The 26,448-nt window shown below is 40.3% G+C and overlaps 1 protein-coding gene across 3 annotated transcripts in view; it reads right to left on the reverse strand.

The window, feature by feature from the left end:
- The window catches only part of COL14A1 (collagen type XIV alpha 1 chain), a 217,839-nt gene that overhangs the window by 96,670 nt on the left and 94,721 nt on the right, over nucleotides 1-26,448 (reverse strand). For all 3 annotated transcript variants that reach the window (XM_047727418.1, XM_047727417.1, XM_047727419.1), the window contains exons 19-24: nucleotides 25,773-25,924; nucleotides 20,177-20,306; nucleotides 17,070-17,192; nucleotides 14,578-14,727; nucleotides 11,233-11,349; nucleotides 2,465-2,611 (exon numbers count right to left, since the gene is read on the reverse strand). In XM_047727418.1, coding sequence (XP_047583374.1) covers nucleotides 2,465-2,611; nucleotides 11,233-11,349; nucleotides 14,578-14,727; nucleotides 17,070-17,192; nucleotides 20,177-20,306; nucleotides 25,773-25,924 — 819 coding nt within the window. The remainder of the gene's footprint in view (nucleotides 1-2,464; nucleotides 2,612-11,232; nucleotides 11,350-14,577; nucleotides 14,728-17,069; nucleotides 17,193-20,176; nucleotides 20,307-25,772; nucleotides 25,925-26,448) is intronic.

The following is a 26,448-nucleotide window of genomic DNA, read 5'->3' on the forward strand; positions in this document are numbered from 1 at the left end:
AAGACCAGGGAAAGAGCGAAGTCAACTAAATACTTTTTCCCTTCTGTTCCATTATTATGGATATCTATCACTTTTATTTTTAAAGGCATTTTTTGAAGATAAAAAGTGCCAAAAGTATAATAAAAAGTGAGAAATCTTAATACCAAAACTAAGACTGTAAAACTTTCTTGAAAGCACCATAAAATGCTTCTAAAGCCAGATGTATTTATCTTAAAATCTGTGGAAGTAGTGGGTCATCATTATAATGGGTCCATCTTCTTTATTGTGGGAAATTGAAGCATACCCTAAGTTTTAAGTCCTAGGAACCAAATCAGTGAGAAGCAAAGGTCAATGTGTTTGGGCAGAACTTCTGACCAAAGACTCTTTTGGGTAGGAAGAACCACAGTGAACTGATGACATATGCTTATATCCTCTATGTGGCATATAGATGGCTCCTGTCGTCAGTATGCGAGGGGCTGTCCCATAGAAGAAGGAGCAGTCTTGATCTGCATTGATTCAGAAGGTTGAACTAGAGCCAATGGGTAGAAGCTACCAGAAGACAGATATTCCCAACATAAGGGAAGTACATCAAACAGAGCTAACCCAATTAACCCGGGATGGGGAGTTAAGACTTGTGGAGTTAAGGTTAAGGGATGCTGAAGTAGGCCAGGGATCATAAACCCAAACATTTTTAAAGGTCAGGTAAGTAACAAAAATGAGCAAAGAACCTGCCTAAACATTAAGGAGAAGCAAACTTGAGAGCACATATACTGTGTAAAAGAGACAGCAGTTGGTCTCAGCAGATTGGCACCACAATATGTGTGTCCTGGGTTGTCAACTCTTTCAGACTTTCAACAGATTCTTTAAAGCCTGGGTGGGGTGAATGTATGGCTCAGAGAAAACCTATTTCACGGTGATATCTAACCCATGGCCATCAGTTTGTTACTTCTAAGGAGATAGCCATGGTGATATTGAATACTTGCTCAGTAAGATACAGGTAGAAAAGTTCCTCAACAGGTTGTCCTGGATCTTTACCACCACCACACGGGATAAGAGAACAAGTATTTCATTTCTATTGCTGAGCAAAAAGCAGCTCAGAGATGTAGAACTGTTTGAGGCCACGATGTTAGAAAGGGTCCCAACCAAGTCTGTTTGACTCGAAGTCTTGTGCATTACCAGGCCCCTAGGAACTTCAAAATGATGTGATCCTCTATCAACAAAACAAAATTCTAATCAGCCATAAAAAGAAACATACTACTGACACATCCCACAACATGAATAACCTCAAAAACACATGCTAAGTGAAAGAGGGCAGATGCATCTTTGGAATGTCCAGAAAAGGTAAATGTATAAGAAAAGAAAGCAAATAGCCTGGGACTGAAGATGGGACAGAGGAGTGTGAATGAGTATGAACGAACTCCTTGGGTTGATGGAAATGTTCTACAAATGGATTGTCGTAATGATCAACTCTTTAAATGTACTAAAAATCGTTGAGTTGTACATTTAAAATAGGTGAATTTTATGATCTATAGATTATCCTTCAAAACTACATGCAATATAAAATGTGAAATATTTTAGTGTTAGGAAATAAATCTTCATGTCAGAAAAAAATTGCATGATGCCATTTATTATGCTTTCACTGTCTGTTTTTGAAGGTCACACATTGCTGATGATTTCTTGCTGCCTGTGCCAGATCAACTGAAAGACCTATACATAGACAGAACTTTCCAAATGTCAGATATATGACAGAGGGGCCACCAAGAAAACCCATCACCCACCACCTATTCAGATACAAATCCTCAGGGACTTCTAAGTTCCAGATACTGAGCGAAGCACACAAATTTCCCCAGAATTCACTACAGTCAAAACCATTTTCCTGTTAGTGGCCTTTACGTCAGGAATCTTTGATTAAAATCCATTCCAAGAAGTTCACACTCTCCTTGGTCTTTAGAACATGTAAAAAGTGCTTTGTTTTAATTTTATACTTTGCCTTTCCCTTCAGTACATCAGATCTGCAGCCAATTTGGTAAAAGTGCAAGAGCCTCTTAAGTAGGGAATAACTTGAGGGTCAGCCATTTGGAACGTCTTGGCTCCATTCCCGCCTCATAGCTGTGGTAATATGCCATTGTTTGAATGTCAGGACCCGGTCCTTAAACTTCATTTCACACTCTGCATACCACAAACGTTCCTTATGGATATAGATCACAAAAAAGGTCATTGTTTCAAGCCCTTTGCTATCATATGGCCTTACAGTCCTTTGTGAGACATATGGAGGATGGAAAAAACCCATACAGATGACATCAGTGTGCCATATGCAGTGAATTATGGGACCGGAGAAGAGGAAGAAAACTTGTATTACAGATATCCCTGGGCAGCAAAAGCTAACATTTTTCTAAATGGAATAAAGTTTTTGAACCAAAACAGGATGCCTAAAATACTATTTGTCCATGGAGACAGGGAGCAGGAGAGGACACACTTGACTTACGTGTTTTTTCCATTATGCTGACACTGGGTCCCTCGATCTCCTGAAGCTTTGTGTAAACACTGATTTTATATTCTGAATCAGGCTGAAGTCCATAGAAGCAATGCCTGGTTGTCCCTCCACCCACAGTGGCTTCTTGCTTTTTTGTGTCTATAAATAAAACAAAACATACAGATGTGAAATTTTTAAAAACAGCTATCGGTAGACGATTTGCTTCTAAAATGCTTAATATGCATGGCCTACAGGACGAATTATACTTTTTTAGGTCTGTACCTTTTTCTAAAGAGTTAATACATCCACTGATTTTTTTTAAATAACTGAAAATCACATTTTCATATGTTCAAAAATGAGAATAAAAGACTCTTGAGATCAACCCTTTAATGGAAAATTATTAGTGTATGTAATTGTGTGCGCATGTCATAATTGATCTTTTGGACAGGTGTGGAGGTGAGCATATTTGCTTTTTAAAAGCTAGAATATGGGCGCCTGGGTGGCTCAGTGGGTTAAGCCGCTGCCTTCGGCTCAGGTCATGATCTTGGAGTCCTGGGATCGAGTCCCGCATCGGGCTCTCTGCTCAGCAGGGAGCCTGCTTCCTCCTGTCTCTCTGCCTGCCTCTCTGCCTGCTTGTGATCTCTCTCTGTCAAATAAATAAATAAAATCTTTAAAAAAAATAAATAAAAGCTAGAATATTCTTGGGATGCCTGGGTGGCTTAGTTGGTTGGACAACTGCCTTCGGCTCAGGTCATGATCCCGGAGTCCCGGGATCGAGTCCCACATCGGACTCCCAGCTCCACCGGGAGTCTGCTTCTCTCTCTGACCTTCTCCTCGCTCATGCTCTCTCTCACTGTCTGTCTCTCAAATAAATAAATAAGATATTTTTTTTAAAAAAGCTAGAATAGGGGCGCCTGGGTGGCTCAGTGGGTTGGAGCCTCTGCCTTCGGCTCAGGTCATGATCCCAGGGTCCTGGGATCAAGCCCCACATCCGGCTCTCTGCTCTGCGGGGAGCCTGCTTCCTCCTCTCTCTATCTGCCTCTCTGCCTACTACTTGTGATCTCTGTCAAATAAATAAATAAAATCTTTTTTAAAAAAAAGCTAGAATATTCTTTTATCAACATGGTTCTCCAGAACAGATAGCCAATTATAAACTGACAAAAAGACATATCCTTTTGGTCCCATACCACTTACTACCATGCGACAAGAAGCCCTTCCTGGCAGTGGCCTAAGAATATAGGTATGGCACGGTGGCTGGCTAGCTCGGTCAGGAGAACATGAGACTCTTAATCCTAGGGTGGTGAGTTCAAGCCCCACACTGGGTGTGGAGCCTACTTAAAAAAAAAAAATAAAAATATAGGTATGGAGTTAGGGATTATAGAACTCTAGGTAGTTCTGCCTGTGGATGAAGAGGTATGTTTCCAGGATCCCAGAAGCTTCATCCAGGGGTCCAGACTATTTTCAGAGCTGCCACAAGTGCAGGCAAGAGTTTGAAGTGGCACTGAGATAGACAGGAAGTCCCCAGAATGCCCAATTTCCAGCCTTCATTTCTAAATGTTACTCATGATTTCTTTTAATGGCAATGATGACTTCTGGGGAGCTCAGAGAAGGCTGGATCCACTCTGAAAATCATTTTCTTTTCTTCTCTCTATCTCTCTTTTTAAGATTTTATTTATTTATTTGACACAGAGAGAGAGAGTATAAGTGGGGGAGCAGCAGGCAGAGGGAGAAGCAGACTTCCCGCTGAGCAGAGAGCCCGACGCAGGACTCGATCCCACAACCCTAGGATCATGACCTGAGCTGAAGGCAGCCGCTTAACCCACTGAGCCACCCAGGCACCCCTGAAAATCATTTTCTGTTCTTTCAAAATCATAACTGAGTAAGTACATTCTGTAGAACTGTTTCCCAACTCTCAGTTCCGCAGTTCTTTTTGTTCTACCCAAAAGGCAATCATATCCAGCCATCTCCACAAAAGACCTTCTCTTTCTAGTCTCCATGGCAGAAGCACAAAGAACCGAGTAGACCCAGTTTAACTGTTGGCTACTTTACAGCAAGATGGCTTTGCCTTCCTGGAGAAACTGGTGCTGGCTCTTGGGTCTGGAGTCTAGGGTAGCTGGATTAAGGATATTCATCATTTTCTGAGGGCTTACTGTGTGCCAGGTCCTGTGCTGTGCATTTCATGAAACAACAAAAAGAACGATAATGATAGCCAATATTTAATGAGCATTTGTCACGTGCCAGGGACTAGTCTAAAGATTTTATATGTATCGACTCATTTGATCCTTATAATGTATAATTATCCCCAATCTAAAGATAAGAAACCGAAGGCCAGAAAAGTTAGTCACCTAATCAAGTCCACATGCTAAGTAGCAGAACTGAAACTGAATTCAGAACTCTAAATCACAGTCTTAAAAGACGTGGCTGTAATTTCCACTAATACATCATAAAATAGTGGAAGTCACATGTACAGTTTTTCTAAATAAAGCAGTTTGAGAACTGCGGAGTCCATAGGAAATTAAGCAAATGTGATAGCTGGCAGGGATCACAGAAGGGTCCCTGATGATTCAGTGCTTTATCTCGCCACAGGATAAAGCTGCCTTGTTGGGCAGCTTTGATTACGGAGGGGTTTCAAATGGATTTTCTTCATTGACATAGAGTGTTTCTTTTCTTTCCTTTTTTTAAACCACATGGATAGTTGGTTAAAAGGAAGAATCACTACTACCATGAAAAGAACAATTATTTAAAAAGCTCTAGGGTATCTGGGTGGCTCAATTGGTTAAGCGACTGCCTTGGGCTCAGGTCATGATCCCAGAGTCCTGGGATTGAGTCCCACATCGGGCTCCTTGCTCAGCGGGGAGCCCATTCTCCCTCTTTCTCTGCCTGCCTCTCTGCCTACTTGTGATCTCTCTCTCTGTCAAATAAATAAATAAAATCTTTAAAAAATATATGAATAAATATACATATCATATCAATAGAAGCATGGAAAGCAACTGAAAAAAATTCACTACCCATTCATGATTTAAAAGAAACTCAGCAGGGCACCTGGGTGGCTCAGCAGGGAGTCTACTTCTCCCTTTGACCTCTCCCTTTCATACTCTTTCTCACACACTCTCTCTCAAATGAATAAATAAAATCTTAAAAAAAAAATAAAAAGCTCTAGATTGAGATTTATTTCACCCATAGTTTGCATCTGTCTACTTAATGCCTTACAGAGCTTTATCTCTAGGAATTAAAAAACCTGTGTTAAAAACTACATTGATTGAATACATTAAAAAGAATTCCTTCAAAATGTTCATTGCAGTTTATTAAATATAAACAAAATATAGAAAGCTTAAAAATAGAACAGTACAAAACATAAAAAAGTCAAGTAGTAATTTTTCTGTTTCAAATGTATCACACCTATTAAATTTCAATCTATATTTTAATATATGTTGAAACAAAACATACATCTATTACAACACACATATATCAGAACAAATAGGACATATGTCATTTAAAATTTGTCTATGGACAAAATCCTCTTTTAAAAAATATAAATAAGATTTTTAAAAATGTAAATAAATTAAAGCTACTTGTTAAATGGAATTTGAAATTTATTTTTTTATTTTTGTTACTGAGACTACAAAGGAGTTACAAAAGTGAACTTTACAATGTAATCTTTAGTAATATATTTGTTTAGAATGAATTAAGGTCTACTTTAAAAATTTTCCTATCATATATACTACCAAATGATGAAATATAAAAAAAAAATGGTTCAGGTGTTTGTGATATTACATTTCACTTTGACAGGAATTTGATAAGTGAGAAAATGTTTATAAACCCTACACTCTGCTTTGCTCATGTCCAAGTTCAATCTGTGGTTCCTAGGCTCAAGACCCCACACAAACTCCTTCTTTCCAACTTTACCCACAACTTTGGAGCCTCTTGCAAGCTTTTGTGAGTCACCTGTAAAACAGACATTCTATGGCATGGATATTAATCCATCACCATAAAAACTTCCAGGAACTCTCCAGGAATCAATTCTAGAAAGTGCTTTTCTGTCATCTCTATTTGTCATGGATACTCACGCACTTTATATACCCTCAACAATAGAATATAAATGGATTTTACTGCTAAACCAACAAAAAAATTCAAAACATTGGAGAACTGGAATAAGCACGTAAAATTATTGGGAGACAGTATTGCTTTAATTCCCAATAAAAACAAAGAGGGGTTACATGAATGGGGATTATCCATGTTGCTTTTGGCATGTGTAACTTAAGTCTAATGGCTTTGCCTTAAAGGAAAACATTTAGACTGATCAAATGATGACTAATTTCCTCAACCTCTTGTGCCCAAGGCAGGGAGTCAATTTATTTTTTTGGGAAAGGGGAAGAAATTCTGTTTTTGTGCCTTCATTCTTATGAAGCAAGGCTAAATACATTGTCTGGGTTGTCATTCTGCTAAGTAATGATGCCACCAGCTTGACTCACGAAATGCCCTGTGAGTAGCTACTGAGATCCATAAGCAAAGAATATCCAGGATCTAGAATACTCTGCTGGAATTTTGTGATATATTTTCAGTCCCCAGGTCTCTTAAATACCCTGACCCACAATCATAATGTCACTGCTTCAAAAAGCTTAATCTTGAGAATATGTTTTGTTTCATATTGTCTTTTGCTTTGGATCTGTTTTCTGATAAGGTAGGTCCTCCACTATTCTGTCATTCTTGTTTGTCAATGATACCACAAAACTGGCATTTCAATCCCCAAAGACAGAAGACAAGTTGAGCATCCTTTGAAACCTTCCTTAAGCAGTCTAGAAAGAAATTCACCAAGTTATGGAGATTAAGAAGGGAATAAAGTATTTGGGACCATGTAGAATCTGAATATGTGAAATGAAAGGAAAATGCTATACCCAACGTTGGGTGCCAAGTCAACTCAAAAATAGCTGGAGAAAGAGACAGAATGCCAGAGAACCAATGGAGAACCAATGGAGAACAGAACCAATGGAGGGTCTCATGGGGTTCTAAGCCACCCAAGGCCAGCCAAAAGTCTCTGACTTTGGTCTGTCCTACCATTAACCCAAAGCTCACAATTTAATTTGGCAAGTGGATGAGTGACTCAAACACAGATTTATTTCAGTCTCTCCTGAAAGGACCTCATCCTTCTGGTAATCTTTCTTTCTTCCTTTTTTTTTTTTTCTTGGCTATAAAAAAAGTCATAATATTTATGGAGTAGAGGACATCTGTTGTTTTTGCCTGTTTTGCATCTATTTCCTCCTTCTTTGAATCTCTTCTTCCCCACTCTTGGTCTTTATGATTTGAGAACTCAATAACAACCTTCTTCTCCTCCAGATACAGGGATGGGAGACACCAAGTCTGACCAGTCGGCTTATTTCATGCCCTTGAACTCAGTGACAGATTTAGGGGCGTGTGACCAAAGCCAAGCCAATATGACTCAGTTCCTGGACTTTTGTTGGAATAATTGAGAAAGAGAAGCTCTCTTTTCACTCAGAGACTGGTTAAGCTGTAAGTGGGGAGGGTGTCATTCTGAATGTGAATGGGGCCATCTCCGAGAATCTGACTGAGCATAAGCACAGAGCAGAAGAGAGCAAGACTCAGTCTTGATGGCATTGTTTGAACACTTAGATCCAGATGGGCCTGGTGTTCCAAACTTCCCAGTGTATTAGTCAATTAATTGACCCTTTGCCTAATTCCCTTTCATCTTCATTGCTACCATTTACAAACAAATCTGAACGATACAGCCTGACTACTTCATTCACAAAAACCTTGGAAATTTGTAGGTATTCTCTCAGATAAAAGCCCTAAAAAAAGTAATTTTAGAGAAACTCAAGCCCAGAGAAGTTGACCAGCAATTATGGTTAAAACAGGGGTCTCTCCACTGACTTCGTCTCAGAATACAAATGCACATGACTAGACCATGGGGACTATGTTTAAAAAAGGGAGAGAGAGAGAAATAAATGGAAAAATTTACCTGTCAAACAGTAGGAATTTGTCAGAAGCATTCAAAAATAGGTCACTCTGAAACAAAGCTTTTCTCTATCACTTGTAAGAATTAGATCCCATTTCTATGTCTCCTCTGAGTGGAAGGACTAACATTTCTGCCCAGGCAGCATATGGAGCTGGCGGGGGGGTGGTTTACGAAGTTAAAACAAAGGGGATTCGGAAACTCTGAATTCTCTCTGTGGAAGTATCTGCATCTGACCAGAAGTCCTCCAAGGCACCAGTCAGGATAAAGGTTGCATTTCTTTTTTAAATAAAGGAACTCAACCTAAAATCAAGCTCAAGAACAGATTCCTGGCTGCCAGAGGCAGGAGTTGGGGGTGGGGAGTATTGTAGAAGAAATTGGTGAAGGAGGTCAAAATGTTAAAAAAGAGGAAAAGAAATGCAACCAGTACTTCTCTATTCAAGAGTCGGAAGACTATTCCTTGATCTAAACTATATGTTAAAATATTTAAACCTACTCCCTACTGCTCTCCCTACCCCTAACACCCCTCTTTGAGGCTGTGAATTAGAAACTGTTGCTGTCCGTTAATTAATATTACTAAGACAACTGGCTGGATGAGATGTAAGCTAATTGGGCTCGTAAATCTCCCAGCTGTAAATGTTGACGAAAAATCAATTGAGCAGCACTTTGTTCATTCTTGTTTAATTGAGGCTATCAAAGCTCAGTTGAAGAGGTTTTTGGCAGCCTGGAAATAACACTGATGAAGTACAAGTTATCTTCACTTGAAGATAAGAAGGAAATGTGGACTCATTTTTTTTCTTTTTCTAACAAAGGTCTTGGCTTCAGAAAGAGCTTTTTGAGGTTTTAGACTACCAGATCAATGTTATCAGACCCATCCGTCATATCCTCTGATAAAAATCCCAGCGCTAGTTTGCAAAATGCTAAAGACATTTAATTTAAAAAAGACTTACAGAGCTCACGGATTCTATTCCTTGATAGAGGCAGTTTTGATATATCTTTTTGTCAGTCTATGTAATTTTTATGAAAGACAATGAACATCCGTAGGAACCTAGATCCCTTCATCTCAACTTCTTAAATGATATAAAAGGTTAAAAAAATTGTGGGATAGTTCGGGAGTGTGATTTTTATCCTTAGTATTTTTTTTAAAAGCCTAACAAATACCACAAAATGTCAACCCTTCTATATGAAAATGTGAATTAACTGGTTTTATAAAGATATATGAAACATAGCTCAAGATTTTATAGTTGTTTCTCAAACAATTGCATGGTTTTCATATGCTTTTGCTTAAACATCCCATAAATCATATTAAATACAACCACAAAATCCCCATGACTTGTTCTGACTTTGCCTTACTCACTGTTTATTCCAGAATAAAGCCACTCCTGTATATTTAGTCATGCCATGCTAAAGGGATCCTTATAGGATCACACACAGGCAATCAAGGAATTAGTGGCTTAGCACGTCTCTTGAGACACTGTCTTGGCTGGGGTTGGCAGGAGTCTCTCCTTGTGTTGCTTATGTTCTAGTCTCACATTCTCCCTATATTTCCAAGTGCCCTCACCGCTCTACTAATCTGTGTTTTCCACTCTCTGGATTGGATCCAAAGTGAGATTTCTGTACTTTGGATGTAGTTATACCCAAGATATGGGCTACTGAGCCCAGTCCCCTTTAGACCCCAAAATTAGCTCCTCCTGATTTTTTAAATGAGGAAACCCTGATCGTTTGTCTATAAAGAAAATTTTTTTTACCAATTTCATTACTCAATTTGGAAGATTAGACGAATCACTTCGGATTCTCCAGTGTCTCTAGATTCCGCCTGCCCAAATAACAAGATATATCTTTTCTACTGCTAATACAAATTGGATCAAAGTAATTTTCATTATTTGTTCTCATCTTCTGAATATTATCCAAGCTGATAATGTGAAAACAGGATTAACAGTCCCTAAAAACTCACTTTTTGGGGATCAAGCTCTTGTTGTTGCTCTTGAAACTTGTAATTGAAATAAACAGACATTTTTAGTATTTCAACTTTGAAACTAAGTCCCAAATTACAGATATACCTGAGAAAGGTAATGCTGGAAAACCTGCCCATGAGGGCATAAATATATTAAACCATCTCCTGAATGAGTTAGTTGTTCACCAACTATCCCCCAAAATAAAAAGAGTCAGTAAGAAAAACGTTAAAAGTAAACTGAGATCCCCATGGAGTAAATACCAAAATAATAGCACCATATAATTCTACTGAGTGTTAGTCCTGGGGGTGTGTCTCCTACTACTAATAGCAGCTAACATATATGTATATTTTTAAAGATTTTTATTTATTTATTTATTTGATAGAGAGAGAGAGAGAGGGAACACAAGCAGGGGGAGTGGGAGAGGGAGAAGAAAGCTTCCCACTAAGTGGGGAGTCCTATGCGGGGCTCCATCCCAGGATCCTGGGATCGTGACCTGAGCTGAAGACAGACACTCAACCCATTGAACCACCCAGGCGCCCAGCAGCTAACATTTTTTCTGGAGCTTAATGTGTGCAAAACACCGTTGCAAGTGTCTCACGTGGTTTAATCTCAGCCTGAACCTTACAGAATGCCACAAGATCGGCGTGGATATACCCATTAAACAGATGAGAAAATGATCATTTAGAGAGGTCAAAGGGTTGGCTTACCTAATCATTCTGACTCCCTATCCTGCGTCCATAATATAATCTTGTCTCCTCAAGAAGAGGGCCCTGGTCTAATGTTACGTACCTGTTGTCCACAGAGATTTGCACAGAACCGGGTACGTGAGGGCCTGACATAATCAGGCTTGCACTTACCCTGGAGTGACTCTATCACCACCCTATAGGCAGTGGCATGGCGCTGCACCTGCCACCGGGCACACAAGCTGGTCATCTCAATCTGGTCCGCTTGAAGATTGGTCACACCCAAAAACACTGGAATGAAACAGAAGCACGCCTATATCACCCTACAGACAATGCCACAAATGTCCCCAGGTCTGAATTCCCATAGCCAGTGGTGGGAAATCCATCAACTCAGTAAATTAGAGCACAAAAGATAACTGGAAAGACCAGTTGCAAAACATTATGAATAATATGGTCTGTTTGATATTTGTAAACAAAAAAGGAAATATCTGTTCACGAGGAACAGACCAGATGTGATGGATGGTGAGATTCAGAGTGATTTTTAATCTTCCCTCTTTATTCATTTGTGTTTTTAAAATATGCCACAATTAATATATACTTTTTAAAAAAACATATAATGTATTATTTGTTTCAGGGGTATAGTCTGTGATTCATCAGTCTTACATAATTCACAGCACTCACCATAGCACATACCCTCCCCCATGTCCATCACCCAACCACCACATCCCTCCCACCCTCTCCCCTCCAGCAACCCTCAATTTGTTTCCTGAGATTAAGAGCCTCTTGTAGTTTGTCTCCCTCCCTGGTCCCATCTTGTTTAATTTTTCCCTCCCTTCTCCCACGGCCTCCTGCCCTGCCTCTCTAATTCCTCATATCACTGAGATCATATGATAATTGTCTTTCTCTGATTGACTTACTTTTGCTTAGAGTCTAGATATCCATCAAGAGATGAATGGTTAAAGAAGATGTGGTATATAGATATATAATGGAACACTACACAGCCATCAAAAAATGAAATCTTCCCATTTGCAATGACATGGAACTAGTTGGTATTATAATACTTTTATAATAAAAAATTAAATACTATGTGCACTTATCAACCACTGAAGGAGATAGCTTTAGCTTAAATAAAAGGGACAAGAAAATTGACAAAAAGGAAGTCTTACTCAAACAGGAGCAGTTTCATAAAGACTGGCCTTCAAAACATGATTAAAGAAGATGAACATGCTTTTGAAAATGTAAAAATGAAAGAGTAACAAATTAAAATTATAAAAAATACACAGATTCCTATTCATCACAGAATATTGTGATATACAAAAATGACCCACAGAAAAGTTATCTGGAGGAAGCAATAAAAATAATGTTTCTCTAATACAAGAAAGCAGTAAATATCTAGTGTTTATCATTTAGACCCCAGCAGAAAAGTAGAAAATTAGTACTTCCTTTCTCTAATGACCTCTTTTTGTCCACATCATTTTCTCCTATTTTTTTCACTCTCTCTTCGCTACCTCATATCATCAAAATAGTTTAAAATTATTTTTCAAGATGGTAAAAATAATCTTGTCTAATCAAAATTACATCTTCACATTGTTCTTTTCTGTTAGATCAGAGAGAGAAAACCTCTTTTCCCAAGGCCAAATAAATAAGCCCTCCTGTTCCATTTTAAAAAAAAGGAAATCACTGATGATTTATGTCATCATGCTGAATTTCACAAACACCTCAAATTAATTTATTTGCATTGTATGGGCTTTTACTTTGCTTGGGAGAAAGAGAGAAAAGAAGTGAGAAGTCCATCTAATTTTTACTTTAAGGACAGAATATAAAATAATTCAATACTCTCTTTGAAGAAATATTTTGAATACCCAATGTATTTATTGAAGAAGAGAAGAGAGACGGAACAGAAGAAGGAGAGAAGCAGAGAAAAGAGACAGAAAGAGACAAGGCAGAGCAGGGAGAAGAGAGGCCAATAAAAAATCATAGAGACAGAAAAGGTGGCCCAGAGAGAAAGAGTGATCTAGAAAGGAAAATGAAGATAAGCCAGTGAAGGGAAGAAAGGGAGTGGGAAGATACGCGGGGGATTCTAGCGGCTCCGAGGGTTCCTAATAGAACAACAGAAAAATCCCTTGGAGGTCACACCCCAGTGCCCAGAACGGCATCACTTTACCAGTCAAGGACAAGATCAGAACCACAGGCCAAAGCCAAAATGGATCTGATGAAGACAGACTATTTCTTTTGAGATTTAAATGGATTCTATAATCCAGCCTTTAAGGTCTTAAAATAATCCATAAAAAAAAGATTCAGGAAGCCTCCTTGGATGTAAAGCCTGGCTCTATCTAACATGTCGGTGGCCTGGGGTCTGCTTCAGTATATGCCCCATTCTTGCATCATTCCATTCATCAGATAAATTACTTGGCGAGGGCTGAGAGTGACTTATGGGCCAAGGGTATAAAGCACAATCATTACAATAATAATAATAATGGTTATTCACGAGTGATTGCCCTAGGGCCAACATGTTACCCTTTACTTCTGCAAGCCTCTCAATCTGTTATCTTCATTTTAGAGTTGAGAGAACTTGACCTCAGAGAAGTTAAGTCATTTGCTCAAGGTGACAGCTAAAATGTGGCAGATTGAAGGTTTCTCCTTTTGACTCTCCTTCTCAGGTGTGGGGCACATGCATAGCTGAGAGCACTCAGCATGATTTTAATGAGCACACAGCCTCACTGTGTTTATTTCCATTATTTGTGTATTATCTTTAATGTGTATTAAAAATACCGGTCTTCTGTTTAGGATAATTATGTGAGTTTTGAAAAGTATTTAAGTTAAAAAAAATGTAAGTCGATTTAGAGAAATATATTAAACAGATGGTGTGGAAGGAAAACAAACATGAGGAATATGGAACATACGTGCGGAGTTTGGAAAACATTGCCTTATACCATGGGTGTCTGGATGTGGTCTATGCCAGTGAGAAGTCCCAGATGGTGTGCAGACAGCGTGAAAACCCTTAAAAGGTACAGAAGGAAGTCCTTTTTGTATCTTTTATGGGTGGCAAATGTGTGTCTGTGTGTGTAGTTTGTGTAGATACACATATGTGTATGTGTGTGTTTGTGCGTGTTCACTAAGCGGGGAGGGGCAAAGACTCCCCTTTGAAAAGGCAAACCTCCCCCACCCTCCCCTGCCTCTGGCCCAGCTTTGACTGGCGTTGGCCAATCAGGCTACAGACTGGTTGGAAAATTTCACCTAATATGAAAAATGCCAAGGAGACTTTGCAGAAGGAAATCCTATCTGCCACCAGCAAGTATATTTAAATGGCAGGTTCTGACATTGGGCTTGCCAACCCAGGACGCTGAGCTACAGCCCTGAGTGAGGCGCACACCTTTCTTTCCACAAAACACCGTCCAGAAAGGGTAATGCTGAGGAAAATAAAAACCAACCGCCAAGTTGAAGCGGGGGTTGAGTTACAGTGAAAGCAAAGCAGCAAAACCACATGCAGGGGCTGAGGCAACAGGACACCAGACTTACGAGTTTTCACCACGCCTGTCAGGGCATCACTGAAGCCTGAGGCCTGGGAAGCAAATATTTTCACATTGTAGTCCATTCCGCTGAGGAGGTTTGTGATAAGAATGGTATTAATGCCAGCTCCCACGAAAGTTTCCAGGGTCGGGCCAGCAACTAAGGGAGAAAGAGTGATTTCAGTTACACTGGAATATGGAAAAATGGAAATACTCCTGATAGGAACAGGACTGGTTCAACTGTGTTTCAGTTGCCCAGGATTACACAAAAGACAAGCAGCAGAGCTGGGAGTTGAACTGGCTCTGAGACTGACACACCATGCTAGCACTCTTTTTAGGGATCTAGTCCTTTTTCTCAAAAGCACTCTTTCCCTAGTGCTTACTGAGTGGAGCTGGTCCACCTCACAGTCTACCGTGCGCCATTTTGTAAGGCCTTCACGGTGGAGCGATTACATTGCCTTAGGCTTCGGGGCACTTGGCATATTGAAGAAGTCATTCCCAACTATTCCTTCTCAGACACCCAGCCTTGTCCCCAGCAGGCATGCAAGATGCAGTAGCAGCAAATTTTATGGATATTATGCTGTACTTTGCCACATGGGGGTTCAGCATAATTGCTACCACTATCAGTCCTATCCTCTCCTCTTAGCATTTTTCAGAAGCAACAGATGACACTATTATTCCAAGGCCCTTGACCAGCTGGCTTCTTTGGGTCCTTACATTTTCACCACTTTTTCAGCCCAGTGGAGTCTTTGCTTTAGCACTAAAAACATTCCTTGCTAAGTTCCATACAAACTAATTTACTTCCCGCCTTTCCCCATCTGTGCTCATTCTTTAACAGTCTTGAGTTACTAACAAGTTCCTAAAATATTCCTTACTCTACTTCAGAAGCCCCTTGCAACAATATTTCTATATTTCTGTATGTACATGCTATCTCAGTAGTGATTTTCTCATGCACCAAAATCTTAACTCAAATGACCACATACAATTCTTCCACTTGACTTAGAGCAAGATTTCTCAACCTCAGTGCTATGGACATTTTGGGCTGGATAATTCTTAATTCTGGGGTGGTAGGGGCAGGTACTGTGACTCTTAAGATGCTTAATGTTACCTTCCAGATGCCCAATGTTACCTTCCAGATGCCCAGAGCAGCCCTCTACCCTCCCAAGTTGTAGCCACCAAAAACCTCTCTGTTGGGCAGCAAAACTGCATTAGTCAACAACCACTGGCCTAAAACAAAGCTATTTTCCCTCAGAGAATCTGATAAATATTTACAAAATGGTCCAAAGCATGGATCTAGCAAGGCTGTTTTATGAATTAACACATGCTTCAGGCCTAGAGAAAAACAACCAAAAAATTGGTGATGGGTCGCAAAGAATCAGTCTTGAGTTGGCCAATGCGTCCATGATATATTCTTGCTAATTTATTTTCGGTTCATAGAGATGTTTGTCTGGAGAAATTGTCGGAGGGGTATTTTACTTGTATGGACCTGGATAATAGGACACAATAGAAAAAGCTGAAAAGTGTCCCAGAGGCAAGAACAACATCTGAGATGACATACTGAGCCTTGTGTGCTCTTCAAGGGCAGAAAGAGTTTTTTCATGGTCCAAAGAGTACTCTTTAAATTTTCTTGCCAAATTAGTAAACATCATTAGAGAAGCTCTTTCTTATGAATAATCAGAGTCAAAGGCCCAAGTCCAAAAAATGGACAAGACCCCTCTAATATCTATTTTTAGTTTTCTGTTTAAACTTCACAGAAGTGCTGAAAGTCAGGAGTTAATAGTGTAACAAGTGCCTTGTCTCTCCAGACATATGAACCAAGGCCACGATCGCCCCGGTTTGTGCCATTCTCCTGCTTTCAGGATGGAAAGATGTGGCAGGTAAGGAGAGAGAGATCCCCTCATCAAGACGACTAAGAGGCTGATGGAAAAGCCTGTTATAGCCACAACCTGAGGGGTCTGCTGCATTTTATAGTTTCCAAATTTTATACATTTTCCAATAAAGTTTCCAAAATAAAGAGACTAAGAAGTTGGTAAGCCAACTTTTTCCTACTAATCCAAGAAGTCAGTCAACTTTTTTTCCTACTAATCCAAGAAGAGGTAGAAGAGGAATTAGAAATTAGAGATTCTGAATGTTTAGGGCTTACATATCCAATGAGCCATAGAAGCTTCCTACTCCCACCTAGTCAAGGTGTCCTTTGACTGGTTCCTTGTATGGGGGGCGCCTAGGTTAGGTATATAACAAGGATGAATTCTGCTCATAAACGAGCCCAGTTATTTTTTAGGTGCAGTCATGACTTCATTGTTCTGATAATATCTACCCTAACACTGACCATACAGGGAAAAAAAAATTTTTTTTCAAACAAGGTAAGGCCCTTCCCACTTCTCGAAACTAAAGATAAAAGCAAAGATAGACAGAAAATCAAAACAAAAATGATTTATCTTGAAAACCATTTCAGATGCCTAATCATGGTAACAATATTTTTTTTTATGAAGCATTACTTACCACTAACAGGTTTGTAGACAATCCTATAGCCCTTTACGGGGGAAGACGGGGGATCCCATGTAATGCGCAGCCTGTTATACCATTCTTCTGAGACCCGTAAGTTTTGGGGACCAGAGGGCGGCACTGAGCAGAGAAAAGGAAAAACAGTGGTTTAGTGTGGTTTCCATCTTAACAAAAGACACTGTTAACAAAATCCAAGCTAGCGTCCCATAATGTTAAAAATATTTACAAGTAAAAATGTATTAACACACAGTGCGATTTTGAGAGTCTGGGGTTGTTCTAAAAATTAAATATATAGAAAGTAAATTCTTGTGGTGAAACACTTCCATGTGAAGATCAGTAGTTCAGTGAAGGTCATTCTCATTCCTTTTCTTCAGTTTATTTTGAATGAAACTGAATTGAATCGTGTTTATTAAACAGTTCTGTCTACATACCACTGTGTTCCACTATCAAAGTATGTTTGTACAGCAATATCAAGGGTGCACGCCCAGTGGTAATGATGGTAACTCGAGGAAGGAAGATTCTGGTGATTTTTTTTTTCCTTTCATCTTCATACTGCCTACATTGTTTGAAACTGTATATTGTTGTTTACCAATTTTTTTATCAAAACATTAAGCCATCGATGTGGAGAGCCTTTTGTAAACCATTGTGCATGCAGACAGATACCATCATCATCATTTCTGTTACTGTTGATGGAATGGAGCTGTGTTGACTATGGCTTAAAATGGGAAGACCATCCACTAACACCTGGAAATAATTTTACTATATAGATATTGTTACAGGTGGTGATATTTCTGCAATAGGATTTAAGTCATGGTTCTATAGTAAAAGTCTTTACATGGTTTTTATTTGTGTGAGTGCATATATTTGCTCATCATGGAAGTTTTACATATTATGTTAATTTTTTAAAAGATTTTATTTATTTATTTGACACAGAGAGAGAGAGAGAGAGAGAGAGAGATCACAAGTAGGCAGAGAAGCAGGCAGAGAGAGAGAGGGAAACAGGCTCCCTGCTGAGCAGAGAGCCCGACTCGGGGCTCCATCCCAGAACCCCGAGACCATGACCTGAGTCGAAGGCAGAGGCTTAACCCACTGAGCCACCCAGGCGCCCCCATATTATGTTAATTTTTAACATAAGACAGTTAAAAGTAGGTCTTTGAGCCTAGGTGAGCAGTAATTAGACGTAGCCCCTTTGCCTTCCTATTGCCTCCCTTCCCCCTTTTCCCCTCCCCTCTCCACAGTGGCAGGGTTTATGGTAACTTTATGGAACATTAGAGTGTTAAAAATAATCCAAAACTGACTCAAAACCAGAGAATTCACTACACTTATTTGAAACCAGCAGCTACAGAATTTTAATGACTTGTACACTTCCTTGAAAAACCCACACTTAAGTGCCCAAGCACAGAATTCAGGCCTTGCCACCATTTTGCACCTAGTCACGTATAACTGTTCAGTGACTACGGTAGATTAAAGGTGGTTGCGGGATTTTTAAACCCCCTTCCTTCAAATCTGGGTGGGTTCTGTGAACACCCACCCAATAGACTATAGCAGAAGTGACCCTGGGCTAGGGCCAAACAGAGCCCTTAACTGTCCTGACAGTTTCCACTCACTACCTCTTGGAACTCTTGCTCTTAGAGTCCTGAGTCATCACGTAAGACCTATGACTCTCCTGCTGGAACCAGCACATGGCAAGGCGTGGAGACCACATGGAGAGAGAGGCTCAGCTGAGTGTGGCCTTCCGAGTGTCCCGACCAACATGCCAGACATGTGGGTAAAGTTGTGTTGGATCCTTTAGACCAACCTAGTCACCAGGTGACCTTAATCCATACCACATGGAGCAGAATTTCCAGCAAGCCTGGGCTAATTCCCTCACCTACAAAATCATGCACTAGAATAAAAATGGTTCCTATTTGAAGCCACCGGGTTCTGGTGTAGTTCACACAAGTACAGACGACCACACGGCAATGAAGACAGCTAAGACTAGTGCCTTTAACCAACGGGTTAAAGCGTGCTCCCGGGTACACACTCCTCGCTTGACTGTCACGGCCAATTCCCCCAAAACGAACACTGAGTGACACTCCCTCCGTGTCACCCAGCACTGCAGGAGCTTTGCATGTAAAGGCAAACAGTACAGATGAGGTCCTGGCCTCCCGTGATGTTGCTCTCCAAGGAAGAGAGACAGACGATGGACAAATACATGAGTCAACAAGAAAATATCAGGGAGTCATCGGTGCCTTAACATGATAAAACAACAACAACAAAACAGCAACCAAAGAACAGGTTGAGGGCTTGGAGAGTGGAAGCTACTTTGCAGGGAGTGGTCAGAAAAGTCTGTCAGAAAAGTCTGAGGGGGTGATTTTGAGCTGGAGCCAAAATGATGAGAAAAAGCCCAAAAGGCAAACATCTGGGGAAGGATATTCTGTGTGGGAGGAAGAACTAGTACGTCGGCCCCAAGGCAGGAACAAACTTAAGGTGTGCAGGGAAGAGCAGGAAAGTGGGTACTTTACGGCTGGGGCACTTGTTAGGGGGTGAGATGGAGGGAATTGACAGGGTCCAGGTCTTAGAGCACCTTGCAGGGCCACGGGAAGGCTGTTGGGTTTTATCCCGAGTACAATGGGAGGTCAATGGGAGGCCATCGGGAGGCTTGACACAGAGGCCTGCCGTGAGATAATTTGTATTTTGAGAAGCCTCTCAGGCTGCTGGGAGGAGAATGAAGGATCCAAGAGTAGAAGCGCTCATTTTAGCGACAGAGAGTGAGGCGTGGATCAGGGCGGAGTGTCAGAGGAAGACAAGAGGACCGGCCCGCAGGACAGTTTGGAGAATCAGCAGGACTTGCGATGAATTAGATGCTGGAGGAGGAACGCATAGTTTTTTAAGTCTTTGCTTTTACATACGAGAAAACTGCAGCCCAGGGTAGCTAGGCTCGCCTCCCCCGAATTCATACAGCTTGCCTGGGTGGACAGAGGATTCAAACAGATATTTTCAGCCTCCCAATCTCTTTTGGTCTTTCCCCCACACCACACTGTGGTTTTCAGGGCACATTGTAGGGACTGGGCGTTTTTAATGAGCTAGTCACCTAGCAGGCACGGGGGCAAGGCTTCACTCACAGGTTTTTCCCGGGGCAGAGACGCTGACACCTTCTCCATCATCGTAGATGGGAGTCACCGTGACTTTGTACTCGGTATCGGGAAGCAGAGATTTCAGAAGGAGATTGTTCTGGCTTCCGGGCACCATAACCTGAAGAGAAAAAGCAAAGGACCCCGGTCTTAGTTAAGATTTTTGTTCCTGTTGGTCTTCGAATGGAGCAGGACTCTGGGGACCTGGAAATAACCAGAAGCAAGACAACGTGCTTGAACAGCAATGAGAAAAAATAGGCATCCGTGCAAAAGCATTTGTCTGGAATTGCCCTCACAGCAGCCCTCAGCTTATAACCTCGAGAGCAGGTTTAAATTAGAAGCAATTAGGCTCTGAGGAATAGTCTCGCAGCATCTTTTCAGCATTTGTAAAGTACCCAGAAGTGAGAATCATCATGTCTTTGGAAAGCAGGTGTTTGTAGCTTAGGAGGACTCATTCTCTAGCCCAGCCTGCTTATCATTTTTTATTCTACTTCAGTATCCTCTAGAAAATTCAGCCTTCTCTTCTTCACTCTCTCAGACATAATCAAATCCCAGCACTTTAGAAAAGAATGGAAGCTGGCCAGGAACAACAGAACCAGGCATTAAATCTGCGTTTTTGCAGAGCAAAACATAGTTCCCAGTAAGACTACAAACTGAGGCAGCTTTTTTTTATTTCTGAAAGGAAAGGTCTTCCTCAATCTGAAATCACCATCACTCTACCTCTCATGGCTGCAAAAACTGAAGGGCAGGGGCGGGGTCCACACTGCACAAGCATCGGTATAACACGCCACGTGGCTCCGTGGGGCACATTGTGGTAACCTCCAGCGAGCACACGGACCAGAAAAGCCACATGTTCGCAATGTTAAAACCACAAGACTTTCTGCCTCTGCTTCGGCAGTCAGACGCTGGCACACCTCAGGGCCATTTGGGGAACTTAATCATGGCTGGAAAAGTGCTAAGTAAGATCTAAGAACTGACCCAAACGTGTTTAAAGGAATCACAAGACTGGGACAGCTGGAGATGCTTTTTTGATTCCAGGCCTGGGTAAAATGCCAGCAGGAAAAGGGCTGTGCTGTCTACTTCTGGATGAGGGAAGAGACCTATAAATCATGGACTAAGCCCTAGGAAGCCTCGAGTTGAACCCAGAAGGAGCTGTTGCTAAGATACTGTTAGGCTCTAAAAGCAATTTTCTAAGATACTCTGTTAAAAAGGAAGTCTGAATTAGGTGACTTTATAATGAATTAGTAAGATTTTACTCCTTGGATGAAAGGGATATTGAAATATCCTACAGGGGTGTGTTGATGTGGACCAGAAGGGAGTTGTGTTTTGTTGTTGTTGTTTGTTTGTTTGTTTGTTTGTTTGTTTGTTTTAAAGAGCTCTGCTTTATTCTCAAATGAGTTAGATAAGCCTGGCATTAAGGACAGGTAAAGGAAGAACAGGGGTTGCCCTGACTTCATTATCATCCCATCAGTGTAGCTTCCTTTAGGGCACTTCTTTTAAATAACTCCTCTGAAGCACAGAGCCTGGGCATTCGGTCCAAGCTGCCCGTTTAGCAAACCACCCGTGCTGATATTCCTGAAATAAGGTCATCTCTCAAACTGAGAAATGCATGAGCTTGGAACCAATCCCATTTAGACCGTGGAATTCTGAAAATCAGTAGAGCTGTTTTGGAGAAATCACTGAGTTAGCTAGGAAGTAGTTGATGTGATTTAAAATATTCAGCCTTTACCCAGCAATTATTATGCACCAGATGCTACCCTAAGAATTTTAATATAGCAATTCACTCATTCTTCACCACAACCCTTTGAGGTAAGGAGTAACCTTACATAAATTTTACATATGGGGGAAACTTACATAAATTTTACATATGGGGGAAAATTTTACATATGAGGCCCACATAACTTTTGAGTAAAGAAGCCATCTTGGAATCCTGAATATCTAGCCTGAGCCTTCCTTTAACAACTACACCCTGCGGCATGTGGCTACACCGTCTGAACGTTTTTACCCTAATGATATTCATTTCCAAGAATAAAATGCAAATCTCCTCTTGGGGAATGCAACGTTCCTTCTGCTTGGCCTCTGCTTGTTTGCACAGAGCAGGGTAAAGATGGGTTCTTACTAAAAACAGATGCTGGAGATCCCAGCAGATGGCAGTTTTGTTTATAAAACAATTCTACAAAAGATGCTTTATGGTTAAATGAGATGCAAATCTAACCAGTGAACTTTCACGTTTTAAATTTTCTTTTAGAAATGGAACTTCATGTCTGGCTCCATTATTGCCCAAAGCTGTTCGGAGCAGCCTGGATCTCATCAGGAGAAACAGGGTTCCCTGCGTCTCATTGTGTTCCCAGCTTATAAAACTGTGTCTAGACAGTGAGTCAAACACTATCTGTGATAGGGGGCTGGGTAACGTTGGTGCTGCTATTTTAATTTCAATCTATTGAAGACTAATATTTTTATAAAATACAATAAAAAATGATCATGTCCTTGGATGTCGTAGCAATGTCAACTTATCTTGTAGGAGACAGAGCCACACACTGAGTCTACGTGTTCTGGAATATTTCTTGCAAATCAGAATTCAGGTCGTGGTTATGGATGTTGACATCTAGGCTCTAGAAAAGGCTGAAATCCTGATCAGCCTTTTACAAATAAAGAAGTGTGTGACCTCCATACACTGACAACAAGTTCAGGGCAAGGTCATTGCTGACCAAGTAGCTTTACTTTCTCCAAGGTCAAAAGCTTTTTATTGCAAATATTTGGCAGATTTGATTAGGTTTAGAAAATATAGGGGACGCCTGGGTGGCTCAGTTGGTTGAACGACTGCTTTCGGCTCAGGTCATGATCCCAGAGTCCCAGGATCGAGTCCCGCATCGGGCTCCCAGCTCCACGAGGAGTCTGCTTCTCTCTCTCACCTTCACCTCGCTCATGCTCTCTCTCACTGCCTCTCTCTCAAATAAATAAAATCTTAAAAAAAATTGTAATAACATAAAAAAAAAAGAAAATATATGGATACTTCACTTAATTGGAACAGGAAACTGAGTTCTCCTTGTTTTCTATACACTGAAATTTTACTTTGGTTACTAATGTTACAGACATAACACCATTCTCTCACTTGATCATTTCCTCAAGCAAATCTAATCAGCTTTTACAGTTAAGGAAAATGTGGTAAGATGGTAAGAGGCCTTTCTCTTATCTGGACACAACACCTTTCTCACTTTTATAATGTGCTTTAGCTCTCTGCCTTTGTCTGTCATGCATTATTACTTAAAGATATTCCTTTGGTGTTGGGAGTTCAAGGCCTTTAGGCTTTGTTACAGATCTGCAATTGCCTGCCCTATTTTTGTTTTATAATCTAAATCGAGATGCACCTACTTTCTGTCTCTAATATAATAATACACTTATGTAGAAGTAACCTTTCCTAAGCACTGAGATAGAAATTCTCAATTAATCCTCAGATGGGTCCCTGAAAAGATGCCTGTAAATTAAATGTGCACAAATCCAATTCAAGTGGGATTTGGTAGAAGAGCTTGATATTAAAGAATTCTACAGTACTTTCTTCAGTTTAGCAAAAACACTTCTGCACAGCAAATAATCACCACCAAATTTATCAATATTTTTCATTTTTATGAAGGGTTTGCTTAACTGGGGCACATGTGTATTTCAGACCTTTGATCTTTTTTTCCCTTTATGTAGGTGTCCAAGTGTTTCAAAATAAACAGTGTGAAATGAAAGAAACTAGCAAAGGGAATATTATCTAGAGACAACCCAAAGTAAATATTATTATTATTTTACCTTGCATAGCTTACAAGTGCATGCATGAGATTAAATTGTGTCTTTCCAAATTAGCAAGAATAATTTAGCAAGAAGCTTAATATGTTCCTTGGAAAGAGTAGAAACAAAAAACAAAAACCAAAACTCTTACTCTGGGAAGTTTTTATGGGTCTCATTTTTAGGAACTAAATTAAAATACGGGACAATAACAGGGAAAATTAAATATCCAAATTATGCCTCTACTTACCATTGCTAAGTACAATTTTATTTTGAATTTTTCAATCATGGGTCATTTAAATGTATGATCTGGGTGAATTTATAACTCAACTCATTTTATTTAAGTGTCTTTTAACTTTCTAAAAGTACCCCCAGACCAATTTCATGGACTCTCTGGTTATTCACTGTGGATGTGACTATTCCCAAGAATATCACTGTGCTCTGTAACAAGTCCTCCATCAGCCTGAAATTAAGTACTTTCCTGAGACAAATCTGGGCTCAAATAATTATTTATGGAAGCACATAAATAAAAATAATTTTCCATCAAAGGCTTTATACTTAAGGAAGAGAAACAAAGGATAATAGTGTTATTCTTGAGCAATAATGAATTTGGAGATTTCTTTCCTAGAGTGTCTCAAAATAATGCAGCAGGGACAAGAAATGCAAGTAATGAGGTTAAATAAGGCATAGGCCATGACTAAAAAGAAAAATTTCCTTTAGATGCAGACTGGTCTGGTCTGATGGGGAGCTCATTTCCTGAATGTTCAGGTTCTTGAATAAAAGGAATGATACGGTGTAAATTAAGAAAACACGGGAAGGCCATGACTCAACGTATACTCAGGTTTCTAATATAGAAAAACAAATCAAATGAAACAAAGAAAACTCAGCATATAACAATCCAAACCCCCTTAGGGAAACAGTCATATTTAAGAATAAGTTAGAAATGACTATAGAACTGCTAAAAATGAGTTGATGTAAGTGAAAACATAACTATGCATTAATGGGTGCTATCCCATTAGAAACACTTCAACTATATAAAGACAACCTTTCATGCATGCTTTGCAAAGAAACTTTAATCCTACTTCCAAGGGCAAAGAAGTTTAGTATATGTGTATATATTAAAAGTTTCTATGTTAGAAATTTATATATGGGTGTGGTTGATCCTTGAACGACACAGGTGTTAGGGCTGGTGAGCCCGTGCACAGCCCAAAATCCATGTATAACTTTGGACTCCCCTAACACTTAACTACCAATAGCCTTCTGTTGACCAGAAGCCTTACTGATTTGTGTAAATAGTTGATCAACACATATTTTTGCATGTTGTATGTATTACACAGTGTATCCTTACTATAAAGTCAGCTGGAAAAAAAAGTTATCAAGAAAATCACAAGAGAAAACACATACACAAGACTGTATTGTATTTACCGAAAAAAAGCCACATATAAGCAGACCCGTGCAATTCAAACCCATGTTGTTCAAGGGTCAACAATATATACAGACAGAGACAGGGCACAGTAGACTACGTATGACCCAGCTTTGGTGCTCCATTGAATTGTCAAGGCAGTGGAAGCAGTATGGGAGACAAGGTTCAGAAGCTTTCTCAATTTGAAGCAAGTTGTATGCAGAGCAAGTTTTGGAGCTAGAGAGGTCATTAAGAAACCAGGAGTTAAGTTTGGATGAAGAAAAAACATTAATTTTGGGAGATGGTAGAGTCACCAAGAAATGAGTCGTCATGCTTGCACGGGTCTCTGGGGACAGCCTCGTTAGGTCTGTTAGTCGGGGAACTGCGTGATGTCTAGGTAGATGTGCGTATACAGACCGTTCCTATCACTTCTTCCGCATGGTCCCCTTGAGCAGTCAGGTAGGTCACCCTTAACTGCTGCACGCTGCTGTCTGAAATGTCCCATTTTACCCGCAGGCTAGAAGTGGTTTCGTCATCTACAACCAGGTTTCTGATTCCTGTCCGGAAAACTGGAATAAGCACAACCAAGGATTAAAGAACTTTTAACCCATCATATTCCAAAATGAGCTCCAGAGACCGTGTGTGGACATGGCAACAAATACCACTGAGTATCTCTCTAATGCAGAGCCATAAGAAGAACAACTCAGCTTTAGTGGTTAATGGCCGGGGGTCGGGGTGGGGAAGGTTGGGCATCATGTCTACCAGGAGCAGATAGAAATGAGTTTAAGAGATGCTTCCAAGGTGCATCATGGAACCCTCAAAACTATCAGCCCTGTATGTATATATGTATATGTAGGTATATATGTATGTATGTATGTATACATAGACATATATTAGTAAGGGGACCTGGGGAGAAGCCCCTGGACAAGGGGAACCTCCAGGGGAGCATGCCCATGAACGTCTCCCACCAGTGCTCTGCTGGAGAAGCAAAAATGAGGGCCCAGATGTGGTCTGCTTCAGAGTATGATCCAGTATCCAACATATATCCTATTCACCTGTTCCCTCATTTCTCTTTCAACACTTGTCACTCAAA

The sequence above is a fragment of the Lutra lutra genome, chromosome 4 (assembly GCF_902655055.1).
Source record: "Lutra lutra chromosome 4, mLutLut1.2, whole genome shotgun sequence".
NCBI classification, from domain to species: Eukaryota; Metazoa; Chordata; class Mammalia; order Carnivora; family Mustelidae; genus Lutra; species Lutra lutra.